This window comes from Oxyura jamaicensis, chromosome 1 (genome assembly GCF_011077185.1).
Source record: "Oxyura jamaicensis isolate SHBP4307 breed ruddy duck chromosome 1, BPBGC_Ojam_1.0, whole genome shotgun sequence".
Lineage (NCBI taxonomy): Eukaryota > Metazoa > Chordata > Aves > Anseriformes > Anatidae > Oxyura > Oxyura jamaicensis.
This window is the reverse complement of record NC_048893.1, coordinates 177,226,695-177,241,939: the sequence shown is the minus strand read 5'-3', so window position 1 is coordinate 177,241,939 and position 15,245 is coordinate 177,226,695. Positions and strand designations below refer to the sequence as shown.

The following is a 15,245-nucleotide window of genomic DNA, read 5'->3' as shown; positions in this document are numbered from 1 at the left end:
GAACTTTCACTTTAATTAACCATTTTTTCTGCTTTTGTTCTCTGTGCCAAAAAGAAAACCCCTATACCTGTACTCCACAGGTAAATTCTTTAGCCAACAACTGTGACCAGCTGATTGTCCTATGTGGCTGTAGATGCTGAAGGCTTACTGAAGTACCCTCTGTAAGAACAGCTGAGCTCTGTTTATCACATAGGGATGAACAATCATGGCACTGTTTTTCCAGAGACAGCAAACACATCTACTTGGAATGCACTTGCCTGCTCTGCACCACACCAAGATGCCTCTGGAAATGTCCTTGGGGCAACAAGGACTTTCTGCACAGCCCCCCCCCCCCCCCCATTTCCAGTTTGTCCAGTTTACCATTGAACTTGAACCATGATTCACAGGTGATAAAATGTTCCCTCAGCTTTTCTGCTCAGAGATGTTTTCACTGTCCTTGCACAAGCCCAGCTCCTACCTGCTTTGGTCTGCCAGAGGAGGCAAGAAGCTCTGATCAGCAGCACAGCTTTGGCTGGGGACTCAAGTGATCATCTGGGAACGAAGGAAGCAAGCCCAGCAGCTTCAGTGCCAGCAAAAAGGCACAGAGAAAGCCAGGCAAAGCAATACAAACCCAGCCCAGTCCTAAAGGGTTTGTTCTTCAGCTGCAAAGGGACTGCAGCCCTCAAGTGCCATGCCAGGTGTTCTCAGATTCCTTCTTTGCATACAGACTGAAGAGTGCCTTGTGAGGTGCGAGCAAAGCCCAGACCTCAGTGTGTGTAATTTAGAGGTGATCTGACATTGAGGGGTTAGCAGGCAGTCACAGCTTGTCACCTCAGCATTCCCACAAGAGCTGTGTGCAGGAATGGAAAACAACACCAGGAAATAGGAACTCTTTTTAAACCTGTATTGCAAGACTAAACATCCCACCTTAAACTTTAGATGGCACTATTAGAGAAAAAAATCTATTTCAAACATGCAAAGCCTCTTCACATCCAGACACCTCTTTCATATAGACACGTTGCAGCTTTCCTACCCTGCAGTATTCAATTTCATAGTGAGCTAATTTTATTTTATCACCTTTAAAAGTTAGTTAACTGCTAAGTTCATGGAACATCCTCCTGCTCTTGCGTTACAAGATTGGAAGTTTGTTGTCCCTACATTCTCCATAGGTTTGTTGCTACATATAGTCCTACAATTTCTTACATGCTTCCTCTTTGACATAATCGATCTTTCCAGTCTCTTGGGAAGGCTGTTCTTGTGTCCTGTTCTCCTCACCTGTCTTCCAGTTCCTCTAACAGGGCAATATCCAGTCTAAACTGGCATCTTCTGTGCCAGATGCTGCAATCCAGACAAACCTGCTGAATTTTAAGAGCTTTATCTTTCTTCTCTTTATCCATCTCCCCCCTCCCTTACGTACCCCAGCAGTGTTTGCTTATTTGACAGCAGCTGTACATGTTTTTTTATTCAGACTGGCATAATTTAGAAACTTCCAACATCTGGATGAAAGAAGAAGAGAGAGATATTTATCAACATTAGATTCTCTCTGCAATACACTGTCATCCACTCGCTATGTTCTCCCACAGTTCTTCCCATCTCCCCAGTCCCAATCAGCTTATCTGCTAATTTGGGGCAGATGACTGGCCCAGACTGCATTAGGCTGGCAGGAAACAGAGGATTCACCAGCTACAGCCCCAAGGGGCAATCCCAGAACCACATGTTCCTTGCAAGAAAGGTGGAAGGAAAATAAGAAACGAGAGCAACAGGCAGAGGCAATCACATACCAGGGAAAACCTTGACAGTACACATCTCCTTGTAAAGATGAGCCCAGAAAGCAAAGTCTGTTGCATAAGCATATGGAAGACACAAGACCAGCTTTACCATCAGGTCTGGAAACATACATCATTTAAACATGTGAAATGGTGTGATACATTACAGTGCAGCTTTGTAAAGATGTCTGGAGGAACTCCGTATTGACAGGAGGCCACTGCTTGGGCAGCTGTTACCCATCCACCAAACCAATAACGCCTGCAGTAGCTCCAGTTCATTTATCTGATTGCTCCCTTACAGGTAACTACTGCTTTGCACTGAGACAGCTTCCTGTTCATGGCAAAACCATGAAACATTATTAAATTACGTTATTTGTTGTTGTTGTTTTGTTTTGTTTTTACTACTTACTATATTACTATACCTTGTAATCTGCACTGTGTTCCTACTGTACTCTTCTGACTTATTTTTCTCTAGAGGGTTACAAGAAGAATCCTCTGCAGTTCCTGTCCAGATGGTTTCTCTGCTTGTATTCTCCAGGTCTTGATTGCTACCACTCATTGGGGAAGTACTGGTCTTATCTTGGAAGAAACAGATTTGAGGTCTCAAGATAAAATCAGCTCTGAAGATCTGCTTCTGTGTTTTGCAGCTCTTCGCATTTAAATCTTATTCCAAACTACTACAAAAGGCAACACCTTGAAGTTCAGAAGGAATAAGTTCTTACAAGGTCATGCTACTGGGCATGGGGATAACAATAAAGGTGTTAGTATTTACATATTCAAAGGAATCAGTTATTTGAGGCAGAGCACTTCAAAGCAAGAACTTTCAGCTTCATTGCTGATTTAGCTCCTGAGCAACTACACGAATCTGTGGGAAATCTGATCCACTTTTCCCATCCTGAATAAAGATAGGGTTCCTCACCAGAAAGCTTACTTTCAGTAAGCTCCCATCCCAACATGTCCAAATTCAGACAGATAAGGATTCTTGAACTCACAAAGAAACACTGAGAGCTAACAGATACACAGTTTACAACAAATACAAACAAATTCATAACACATACCATGGAGCTGGCCTGTAACAGCAGCACAGCACATCATCAGCTGTGCAACACCATAAGAGGCAGCACACATCATCCATGGCATGGTCAGCATGGTGCCATGCCTGTTACTGCTATTAACAAACAAGACAGTCCTCTGGAAAGAAAAGCAGAGATTGAAGACACTGAGCTATTTTACTAGCAACTGGAGGATGACTTGTATGATTTCTTTTTAGGAAAGGGCAACGTGGTGTAAAACAAGACAAATACACAACACAGATCTTTGGGTTAAGAAGTATTTTCACGGTGGCTGAAATTATATGCAGAGATGTTGCATGTCACAGCTTGTTCCATGCCACTTTACTCAGAGATGCTGCCTTCCCTCAGAAGACTACTAGTTAGCACAGAAATGCAAAGAAAAGTGTCCAAGGTAATGACATGGGCTATGTGAGAGCCATCAAAACCAGGGGATGGCAGCAGATTGAAGCGGGCCTGATCCATCACTGACCTTGACAGAGGACACCAGATTTTAAGTGGTAATACAAGGTAGAAGCCAGCCAGAGACCACCCAATGGGGGAGTCAATCCTGGTGTTATTAGTTAAAGCACAAAATCAGCTCACAGCATCTGCTGGGGGAAAAATGAGCTGAGAGGAGATAAAGGCAGTAAATATGGGAAGGGTACTTTACCATTCTGCTGCCTTGGAGGTTCAGCACTGCCTGAAAAACTAAGTCAGGTTTGTAATTCTGGCTCAGCTCTTCACAGATCAGACAGGATTGCTTCTTAAGTGGAGGGCACGGGGGAGAGGAACAGCTTTCCCTGCAGACAGTTAAGCTACTGTGCAAAAAGTCTGAGAGGATACATCCAGTTATCTGAAGCCAGGAGGTGTGCTTCCCACAAGATAAAACAACACCCTTTTGGTTTCAAAATCCATGCACATTCTGCTGTATCAAGCAGTCCCTCCTCCCACTCTTCTGCTCTGGCATTTGAGTCATGCCGAAGACATCCAGGTGAAACAACCTGACGGTCCGGTCAGCCTCTTCCACATTTCATAACTTACACAAGTAAATTCTGCCTCATTATCAAGAGCACACAGAACTTTGGAGGGATACGTGCAAGCCATGAGCAGTTATCAAAAATGTAAATCATTAACAGTCTTCAGCAGATTAAGCAGTTTATTTAATTCAGCGATGTCCCAACTACAGCATCTGGAGGGAGGGAATGAACGGGGTGGTGGAAGTATTTTAATAATTTACTCAGAGGCCTTTGGGAGCTAAACATTTTTGTTTGTCCCGTGGGTAGGATCTGGCCCCTAAAACAGATCAGCTGGACAGTTTGCTCTAAATTATGCCAATAAACAACAAGACCCAAAACAGTTATGACCTTGAACAAATGAAGTGAACAAATGGGTTGTTTTGGAAATACACAGATTTTCATCATCTGCACTGCACGTTATAAATAAATGCAAGCTAACAAAGGCTCAGAAATGCAGCAACCAGATGATTTCACAAGCACATCTTCCCCTCGCTTGCACTGCACCTTTAAATACTTACTTCACTCACGTAAATCTGAAAGATCAAGGTTAGTCTTTGCTTTTCCCACTCACTTTTTAAATTGTTTTTGGCTTGATAGTTTCAGTTTATTTTGATCATTTGTTTAAAGGAAAATACTTCAGTGGAAAGAAACAAGAGCTCACGGTATGGCAGCTCCGTGCCAATCAGAAGGCACTGATTGTTAGGGATTTACATCCTGACTTCCCCAGTGCTTGACTACTAACTTGTATTTAAGATATATAGGCACCAAAGACAGTCCATTAGTCTCCTTCCCTTCCAAATCAATCACTTAAAAGCTCAGAAACAGTTTTCTGGACTCCCATCAGTTCTCCCAGTCATCCCACGCTGCCTGCTCCTCTGGCACCCCTCATGTTCACACACATTTCAGCCATGCTGTTCCTCTCCCCAGAGCTTTGGCTCCAGCACTCTGGTTATGCGAGGGCTGACAGTGATTTACACGTCCTGCTAGGCTTGGCCATTTAAAAACACTCACGCTATTGGCAAGAACATAGATTTTAGATAGTGTGTACGTGGGGGAAAGGCGCAGACCCTCCCTCTGCATCCCAGCCTTCCTGTGTTCAGCAGCGCCCATTAACCAGCAGCTACCAGACGACCATGGTCACCCCTCTCCTTGGCAGCAGCGAGGTTTCAGCATCTGTGCATCCCCAAACAACTGCAGCGGTAGCCCCCATACCTGCTCCAGCAGCTGTTGTCCCCTTCCACACCAAGTCAAACATGGCTTGGAAGCTACGAGGCAAAGGCAAATATTGCCATCCCCTTCATCTCACTGCAAAAATCCCTTCCTTTCTAAAAGCAGTAGAAAAATGCAGCTCAGCATCCCAGCCCACTCCCCATTGTCTGAGAGGCATCACGCATTTGCTGCCTCTCAATTAGTCCAAACAACTGAATGCATTTCAATAACAAACAGGTTTAATAAAGTTCATTGCTAAACTGGGAATTACTATGGGCTGCTGGTGGGAAAAGAGATGCTGGAACACAAAGATGCAACGGCACTTCAGGTTTTCAGAAGGCGACATCTGGCAGATAAAACCAGCTAAACATGCCAAATACCTTTCACATCACCAATGCACAAGGCTTTTTGTGTTGTTTTCAAACCAGATTTCTGGTGCCAGTGTTTTTCCAATCCAAGCTGTCCCATCTCACTTTCGTATCAGATGACTGCTGAATATTGCTAATGCTGAATGCTGTTAAATACCAAGGATGTGCAACTGCTCCAAGACTTCATGTAGGAAGTCTTTTTTCAGCCTGCCTCTTCTGAATTTCAAATTGGTAAGACGGAGCTATGGAAAGAATGAATAAGCAGGAAGGTGAGGAAAAGGAGAGAGCGAGGTGAGAGGAGATGTATTATTGATAGAACATGAATGGGAAGAATAAGCAGTAGGGAACAGGTTATAAACTACAAATGACACACAGCCTGCAGTAAGGATGGCAGTCAACGTTTGATTTAACAACCCTTAGGCAAGGAAACGAAAACAGCAGAGTATTCTGATAATAACAGGCCTATCCAAACTGAGGCAACAGGCTGCAGACAAACCCTTCGAGCCCCAAGACTCTCCCTGCACCCCAGTTACTGAGATTGCTGGGGCATCAAAGAGGGCATTTCATGTGAGGTCAACCCAACACCAGAAGGAAGGGAGGACTCAACCTGTGTTTATGAAGCAGTCTGGTGGTGATAGACGTGGTAACAAAAACCCCTCCAGCTGCACTTGACAACTGAACATTTCCCTGCATGTAATCTCCAAATATGTAACATGGAAAGTATTTCCTCCATTAAGGCTTCTCTGCGTGGTGCACTGCCACTTACCTCAGTGCTTCACAAATGGGAGGTTCTGACACTGCTGCCTGGGACAGGAAACACGTTAGGCTGTATTAGCTTTTGGTTAACAGGTTAACAGGACTTTTTTTTTAGGAGTGGGAGGAGGAGAATGGGATTTAAGGCAAACAAAGGTTCACTATCCATCATTGTGAAATCAGCATGTAGAAAATTAAGCAATAGTGTAAAGTTTAAAAAAGGGAGTCTAATGAAGACTATTTATCCAAATTCAAATTCAAGGTTTGTTCCGCCCTGCCCCAACAGTGAAATTTGTACTTGAAAAAAAACATTTTCACTGTGCATTTTTTCAGGGAGAGAAAAAGCTTCAGTTCAAATGGCTTCCTCTGCAGGGCTCATGGAAAGTTTCGAGTTTCAACACTGGCTGTTAGTAAGTTCCTCCTCTTGTGCCCTCCTTCAGTCAAGTTGCTATTGAGACTCAATAATAAAAACTTTTGTTGTTGTTCAAAAGAGAGCTTGGCTAACAATAACGAAAAACACACCATGGCATCAGACTTGGTCCTGTTTAGAAAACATTTACAAAATATGGATATTAGTTTAAAAAACAAAAACAAACAAACAAATCAAAACATAGGTATTGGAGATTCTTCTAAATCAATCCTGGGTGGGTAGAGAAAGGAACAGCAGGATCCAGCTCCACAGGAGACCTTCAGCACAGTGGTAACAAATGTGAGCAGGTCTAACTAAGTGCACAGATTTGGTAGCGCTGCCCTGACAAAAGAGGCAGGTTCTAAAAAATTGGGCAGTTCAAGCCAACCAACGCAAAATGCCTAAAAGACGTGAAATCCCACAGCCTTCCCCAGGCCCTGACACATCCTACAACTGTAACTTGGACTGTATAAGCACAGGGATCCCAAACTGTCTCCTCATGACAGTTGTGACACCTTTACTCCACAACAGCTTAGCTGTAAGAACACCTAATGGGGAGGACCAGGAGGGCTGTAAGATCTCCTCAGCGTGCAGGCATTGACACCACACTCCCCAGAATCGAAGCTCCAACAATCTGGGGGAGTAAAAATAAATTAAATCAATAATTGATACTAAGCCACCTGGCAGGGTGGCCATTAGCCCAGGAGACCCAGAAGTCACCTGTGCCAGCTAAGTTTTTATGACAACAACTACACAAACTCATCAAGGCTGCTGCAGTTACCACCAACAGCAGGTAAAAACGTAACACCAAGACTGGATGTGCTCCCATTAAAACAAGAATTAAATTTCTCTGTTGGGCAGGATGGATAAACATACATTTGCCTTTTTTCCTCCCTCTGCAAAGAAACTTTCTACTCTCATTTTCAGCAATTGATTCCACCCCTCTTCACCCAAGCTGCCTAATCTTTTTTTCAGATAATAGATAACCTTGCCAAACAGCAACACCAGTGTCACTCTGATCAGTGATTTCTGTAAATCATATCAATTTAGTTGCATAGGAGGAAGGGGAGCCAAGTTAGACATCCTGTTTTGTTTATTTTCATGTTACTTATGCATAAATTATGAGTAGCTATCAGTTAAGTATATTGGACTCCAAACCTTCTCCTCTCTCTTACTAGCTGGTTAAAATTGTTTCCATACGATGTGATGCAATGGGTCCTCAGCAGAACTTCTGTTTGCATCTGGAGGGAGAAAGTGCAATTCTGTGGTACAGTAAGAGAGGCAGATTTTGTAGACAAACACTATAAAAGCTACTGTAAAACCACTATCACCTGGGTATTCAAGGCACACAGGATTCTAAGGAAGTCTTTCTGCTTTATCGATCTTCTGATCTTGGACATTAAAAAGGCAATCAGTCTAAAATAATCTCACACAATCTCCTTGGTACCAGAGGACCCAGACCAGGGGATAATTTCAGATCAGTCATCCTGTGAACAGTTAAAATGATATTAAAAAATAATCAAAAAAACTTTCCATAGAAAAGGAATAAACGCAAAAGGCTCCTACAACAGAACACCCCACTGTGGCAGCAGAAGGTAAGGACCCCTACCATCCCTGCCTCGCGCAGCAGCTGTAGCTGCGCTCCCCCAGCCAGGCAGGTACTGGCTGTGCTTCAGCAGCACTCCTCTGATCCTGCTCACGAGGTCGGCAGCAAAACTCTCAAATGACATTGGAGCGGGGTGAAACCAACCGTGATACTTTTCCTGCTTGTTTATATATTGAAGCAAAGCAAATTAGTTGTTCTTCCTAGCAGGAGACATATCAGGGTTATTGGGATGGGAGGTGGATAAAGCACGCTTAGTGTCTTCCCCAACTCCCAGACCCTTTTCTAATAGTACAAAATTCAAACAAGCAAAATAGAGTGGTGTCGGGGTAGGCAAGAAGCCTGTAAGCAGCCTGTACAAAAATAAGCTATGAAAGACTACAGAAAAGAGAATTTATGCTCACAGTTTTATCAGTGGCAGGCAAACTGGACAAGACAGAAAGTCCTACAGAACAAGCGTCACTACCTGGACAGTGCTTTCTATTGCAAACACAGTCTCAAATACCTCATTTAATTTCTGTACTCAAAATTTCCCGTGCTTTTCTCAGGTAGAGAAGCTCACAAGCCATGGAAGTTGCACGCTTCCTTTTCGTGGTTCCTGTGTGGCATTACCAGCTTTGACTAGGAAACGAAAGTTTCTTATCTTCTGCCCATCTTGAAGTTTTAGGGAGAGTTCTCTACAGTCACTTGGCAGCAAAACCAAAGATCTTACTGAAGCCTTGGGTTACAGTAAGAGATGCTTGTGGTGAAAACAATGCTTGGAGTAAGGCGTGTGGATACTCCATGCCCAACATATTTCAAAAATTTTGGGGACTGGAAGGAGCAGAAGCATCACTTTAAGGATCAGAGGTCTTTTCAAAGACAAAAAGTTTAGGTAAAGCCTCCCTGTATACGGTTTCCTGACATCCTTGATCTTCTCCAAGCTCTGCTCTGCAGCTGGATCACCCTGATGAAGAATTCTTCCTTCAGCACCTAACCCCAAACTGTACATTTGTTTCAAAGGAGTGGATGAGTAGTGGATTTTATTTCAAAATTTGTATTTTCTACAGCTTGGCACTGTTCTGTTACTTGCTCTGAAAACACACTACCAAAACTTTCATCTGGTCTGAAACACTGGAGGGGCTGTTACCTTAGCTGTAGATGAGGCTTGGGCTCTTCTACCAGCAGCCCTCAGGGCAGCCCCACTGCCACAAAGATGCTACCTGAGGACGATGTAAGCAGGGCATGAGCTGGCATGTAAAGATGAGTTCACATCTCTTCTCCCTGATCTCCAGGACACGATGAAGCAATGCTCTGCTCAGACCAGTCAAACATCCCGGTATCACATCAGAGGAAAGGGCTCACGGAAAGATGTTCCCTTTACTGGCTGATGTCACACGCAGGAATTTGGCAGCGCCTGCACTTCTGCTCAGTGCTGCAGCCTCCAAAGGTCTGCTCTCCCCCAGACATCTGGTTAAAGTTAATCTTAAGAATCTCAAGCTACTTCTGGTCTCAAATTCAGGCATTTCAAACTTATTGTTACAGATCTCAAACCAGCAGAAATGCTTACAGACTGACCATTTTTAAGGCCCAGGCCTTATTTAAACCAGCAATTTTATTTTATTTTTTTTTAACACAGAACCAATATCTCTTAGGCAAATTGATACCTCATCAACAGGGGCAGCCACATGAGCTGGGACACGTGAAATATATCTAGATTAATTAATGATATAGGCCTGGGACAAGACTCCAGCAGCGAGGCCATCTGACACAGAAAATAGTAGCTGCATCCAAGCTGTGGACTAGGAATGGTCCCTGGCCCAACCTAATTTCCATGGTTGGAATGTCTGGGACCAAGCGAATTGGCTCACAGCACGAACACTGCCTGGTACCAAGAGTCATGCAGGACAGAGGGCCAGATTCCTCTGCCTGAAAACATACACTGGCACTGTTAAATTTATTAGAAATTATCCATTAGAGCTACTGGCTCTGGGTTCAGCTGCCTGTTTCTCCCAGCTACTTCATGTAGTTATTGGAAGGATGGAGCAATACTGATCTTGTCGAAGTCTGTCCTACGTGGACCACTATTTGCAATTTTGTGCTCATCTACACGAATTAGAAAGTTGGAACAACGTGGGGTTTACTGTCTCTACTCACAACAGCCCTCCTTTTCTGGTTACATTGTACCACAGTAATACACCAACGTGGTCCGTATTTTCCCATTTTTCCTCCTTCATTTTTATTAGCCTGAGGTCACTGTAAAGGTATAAGCCAGCAACTGAATAAACAGCAATTTCTGGATTAAAGAGAGTCATGACTTGCAGCCATAAAGGGAAAAATCAGACAAGAACAACAACAAAAGCAGGGCAGACCATTGCCAGGATAATGCTTCAGAGTATCAACAGCTGGCTTGCAAATCAGGAGCCTGCCAGCAGACAGAGACAATGTCTCTTGTTTCTGGAAGAATACCATTGAATCTGAGGTGTCAATTCATGCACACACACCACTTTTTGAAACCACTTTGCACTTTTTAATCTGCATGGAAAACTCTTGAGCACAAAATGCCATGTCATTTGTTTTCCCACATCCAATTTTTTTTTTGTTGGTGGTCAAAATGGTCATTTACCTACTTCTTCCATAACACCTACAATGGAAAAACACTTGCATTAACAAAAACATTAATGGACACGTTTTTGTAATTAAATGATGAATAACAATTATACTTCTCTCCAAAAGAATCTGTCTCTATAAGCCATGTAAAAAGTATCTGTTCTTGTAAAAAAGTGGACGTGAACAGCAGCTCAGTTTTAGAGCAAGCCAAAGGAAAGACGATGGGAGACACTGACCTAGGTACCCCAAGCCATTTGTTAGCTTCACCCAAACTTCCTGCTGGTCATCTCAAAGTTTGCAGGACTTGGGCCATTCATTCAGACTTGTTTACACCTTGTAAAAAGCAGACAGCTATGTTCATCCCTGATTACTCACAAACAGGTTTCAGGTCACCAGAGCTTTAGAAGGACAAATACAAGCTGTGACCAAAAGGATGCTGTGGGTGAAACTAGTTGGGGATAAAGACTTCTTAGATTTTCTGTTAATAAAAACTTATTAGGGAAATCCTCACCATGCTTGCCTTTTTATCTACCAAAGAACCTATTGGGAAAGAAAGAAAGGAGGTGTCAAAGCATGCTAAATAACAGAGAACCTTTCAGAATTCAGATAAATTTGATGTATTTGCAAGCATTACAGCATGTATATTTTTTAAACAATCAGCACATTCATTACTCTTTCCCTACTGCTTCTCTGGTATCTAATACGGGTTAGCCACAGCGTTTGAGAAAAAAAATAATGACGGTAAATCTAAGTACCAGGTCAACCAGTACTTACAGAATTTCTGGTTAAAACAGAAAACCCTATCTTTCCTTTTAATCTCCTACTTCTAAATGAAGATTTTGGAACAGAAGTAGTGGTACAAGCTACTGTGGGATTTTCCACTTCCCTGCTGGTCCTGTGCTCCCTCATCATGAAAGCAACTACAGGGAGGAAAGAGCACAAAAAGGGGAAGATAAGGTGCCAGACATCAGTGTCAGAGCATCACTGATACCTCCCAAAGAAATATGCCCATCTGTGCAGCCTGGAGAAACCATGCCTGCAATGGCTCATTGCACTCAACAGGGCTCCTCATCTGCCCATGCTTTACAGCTTCAGCTGCTGCAGGACTCCAAGCACCACACGTTCTCCACATTTTTCAGTGTTTTTGCTTTTTGGCTACAAATAAATGTAACAACAACATCAATGTGAACCTGAAGGAGTTCAGTAAGTTTTTCGTATGAGACTGAGGTGATGTCCCTGCTGAAGTGTGGCAGAACCATTTGCTAACTGGTATTTTGGAAGCATGACAACAGATTCAACTATTCCCGTTCATTTACTGGCAGTTGCAGAAGTCAGAGAGAAGAGATTTGTTTATGAAGTCTGATTCATTTCCTGAAGGGAAGAGCCTGCGCTCTTCTTAGGAAATGGATTAGTGTCTATATGTTGTGTAACCAGCCCCTTCGACATAACATACTGTGCCAATTACAGTGGTCTACCACGCATCAGAGCTGATATGCCAAAGCTAACTGCTTCCCCTGCTCCCTCCTGCCTGAAGAAATCCAACATATGTCTATTCTTAGCTGGTAATGGCAGCTAATACAATTTCAAAACCCCTATTACTCCTGACTTTGGATGCAATGCAACCTAGAAAAATGATGTACCATTAGACAGACTTTTGCCCTTCAGACAGTGCTAAAAGCCTTAACTGTTAAGGCAGCACACAGTACAGGTGGGGCAAGGCTCTGGTGGACCTAACACACACTTTTGGAGCTTTATAATTCAGACAGCCTGACTGAATGGAACATAAAATAGGGCTCTGTAGCAGAGAATAAAATGCATCATTTCCCTGAAGCAAAAAGTATCAACTTTTTAATTCCAGTCATTAAATAACTTTAGCCCAAGCTTAGGGCACAATAAAGCCAAAGATGTCCATTCTGACTTGACAGATACATTATTTTTTCATCCCTCTCCCTCAGCACGATTAATATAGAGCCAGTTTATTCCTCCTCCCCCCGGCTTTTAGCACAAGCAGAAACTGATTAAAACCAACCAAACTAACTACAACAAAAAAAAACAAACCACAAACAAACAACAACAACAACTGTCATAATGGCTTATTAAAGGCAGTCATTTGCTCTGAAAGCCAAACGCAGGGCTCTTTGGTGAAGGCCCTTCCACCCCCCCCCTCAGCTGCAGGCCTGCAGAAAGTAGGCCTCGGGGGGGCCGCTGGCTGCTGAGGGGATCCTGAAGTGACAGGACCAGAGGGATAAAAGTGACCCCAGGGGCTACATGTCCAAGCACAAGATTTCCTACTGCTCATCTGGCAATTGTAGAAGTGCGGTCAGCCTTTGACAGGAGGTTGTTGGTGCTGGAGCTGCTGAAATAGCTGGGGAAAGAACAACATGGTTCATCATGCCAACCAAGACACCACGAGGAGAAACCCCCCTGCCACCAAAATGCCGCGGGTGATTTTTACTATATTGTGCGTGCAAAACTATCCTGTGCACGTGCTGCTGTAGAACAAGAGGCTTTCACAATGTCAATTTTTGAACCACTCTGGATGCCACTGTAGCCTACATCTGCTCTAGCAACATGACGGGGGAACCAAACTGATCCTGTGTCAAACACAGAAGCAGAGATGGCGTAAAGAAATGAGAAGACACTGCTTAATAGCACTAAAGAACAAGAAGAAATATTTAAAGTTAATTCAGCATATAAATAAAATGGGTGCAAATTAGTTGCAAATGAAATGTAAGCCATCATTTCCAGTTTCACAGCGCTGAAATTCTTCAGGTTTCCAACACACATAAAGGGGACAAAATACTTAATAAGGAGCCATCTATTAGAAGAGATTACTTTACGTGGCTTTCTGAGATAAGAGGCAACTTGATGATATAACCAGGCAATCCCTTCTAGATTGCTGAATAATAAACAGGCCTAGAAAGAACACAGGCAAATACCTTACAGATTATTGAGTCTGACAATATATTCAGCCAGAATCTGTAAATTTAGAAACCTCAATGCATATATTCTCAGAGAAGCAAGCAAATCAGGGGACATCTGTAAGATAAGCCTTGCTGAGCTGCTTCAGAAAGGCTGAGCAGCAACCCAAATGAAAGCATCATAGGTGAATTTTCAGTGCTCTCCTGCTTCATCTTATCATGTAATACAATAAACATACCAATTTCTTCTCTTAATCACTGCCCAAATATTTTTTTAAAAAACAAAAAACACTACAAGCCATGGATAAGCTAAGTAGTGTGGAAGTAGGAGACCGTTGGTACCTATATCTCCAAATCTTGAAATCATTGCACACAGAGGATGTGCCCCACTGTTGGTGTTCTGAAGCAATACCAGAGCCTTCTCTAATCACTCATCTGCTGGCATACATTAGTTAGCATAAATGTAATTATGTGTTTGCTGTACCTTATTACATTTAAAGCTAAGTAAAAGCTTTAGCACCAACTCATGATGAGACCTTAGTAGACCTTCAAAAGCAGAAAAGCTGTTTACTTTAAGACCCTAAAGTACTCCACAAGGCAGATGCACTGCCTACTTAAAAATACAATTAAGCCTTTATTTGCTATTTTAAGTGAATTTGAAGCTGAAGGTAAATTCATCAAATTTGTATTCACTGCTGGAGGTGCAAAATCTCATTATCTATCACCATTAACTATCACATTTTAAACACAGGGATGGATCTTCTTTCTGTGCCCCTTTGAGACAGTGCAATGCATTTGCTCTATCATCTGAATCCAGAAAATCCAACCTGGTGGCAAAATAGGCCAACTCACATTAGGACAGTCTTTTCTCAGATTTCTCTCTGCAGGACTCGGCATGAAGGAAACTGCTGCTACAGGCTGGTAAAGGTCAAAAGCATTGCCTTGTGGGGTTGATCGACCACTACTGTTATTTCAAAAACCTGCTAGGATCATTGATCTTTACCTCACAGTGAGACAGAACGATGCAGAATCTGAAGAATAAAAGACTACTGAAGTTTGATCTAAAGTTAACTTGGCAGCAGAACAGCCAAGCTCTTCTACCCAGGACTGTGCTTTGGCATTGCATTAGATTCAGTGCTCAAAACCTTAAGAGTTCGCTGAAAAACTTGATTTAAATGGAGAATACACATGGTATGATGAGCAAAGCCCATATGTTCAAAGTCTGGCCAAGGTTAGTTACACAACAGTATTTCCTGCAGCCTGACTAAGAGAAAAATTAAAACATCACTTTTTTTTTTTTTAAACCCAGCCCCCACAACTGTTCTCCCTTTAATGAGGATAAAGGCTGTATTTTGACTACACAAAATTTCAGCGCAGTCTACTGTTCAAAGCTTATTATCTACTTTCTGATACACAGATATTCATTTTGACCATTATTTATTTGCAGTTTCAAGTCATTAGGCACAGAGGCTATGACACACAGGAGTCCTCAGAGATGCATATGGTTTTGTGATTATGCAAAGCTCCCTCCCTGGAGGTCTGCCTGGCAAACTCACCCTTGCCTGCTTCTCCTTTCACAT

The 15,245-nt window shown here is 42.8% G+C and overlaps 1 protein-coding gene across 3 annotated transcripts in view; it reads right to left on the bottom strand.

Annotated features, from left to right (window-relative positions):
- WDFY2 (WD repeat and FYVE domain containing 2) overlaps window positions 1-15,245 on the bottom strand; it is a 59,998-nt gene that overhangs the window by 37,769 nt on the left and 6,984 nt on the right. Inside the window, exon 1 of one of the 3 annotated variants that reach the window (XM_035323486.1) lies at window positions 14,359-14,408. The exons of 1 other annotated variant lie outside the window; for it this stretch is intronic. In XM_035323486.1, coding sequence (XP_035179377.1) covers window positions 14,359-14,393 — 35 coding nt within the window. In that variant the 5' untranslated portion in view covers window positions 14,394-14,408. Of the gene's footprint in view, window positions 1-3,653; window positions 3,821-14,358; window positions 14,409-15,245 lie in introns of those variants that run through there. One more of the 3 variants, XM_035323478.1, reaches the window with a different exon arrangement.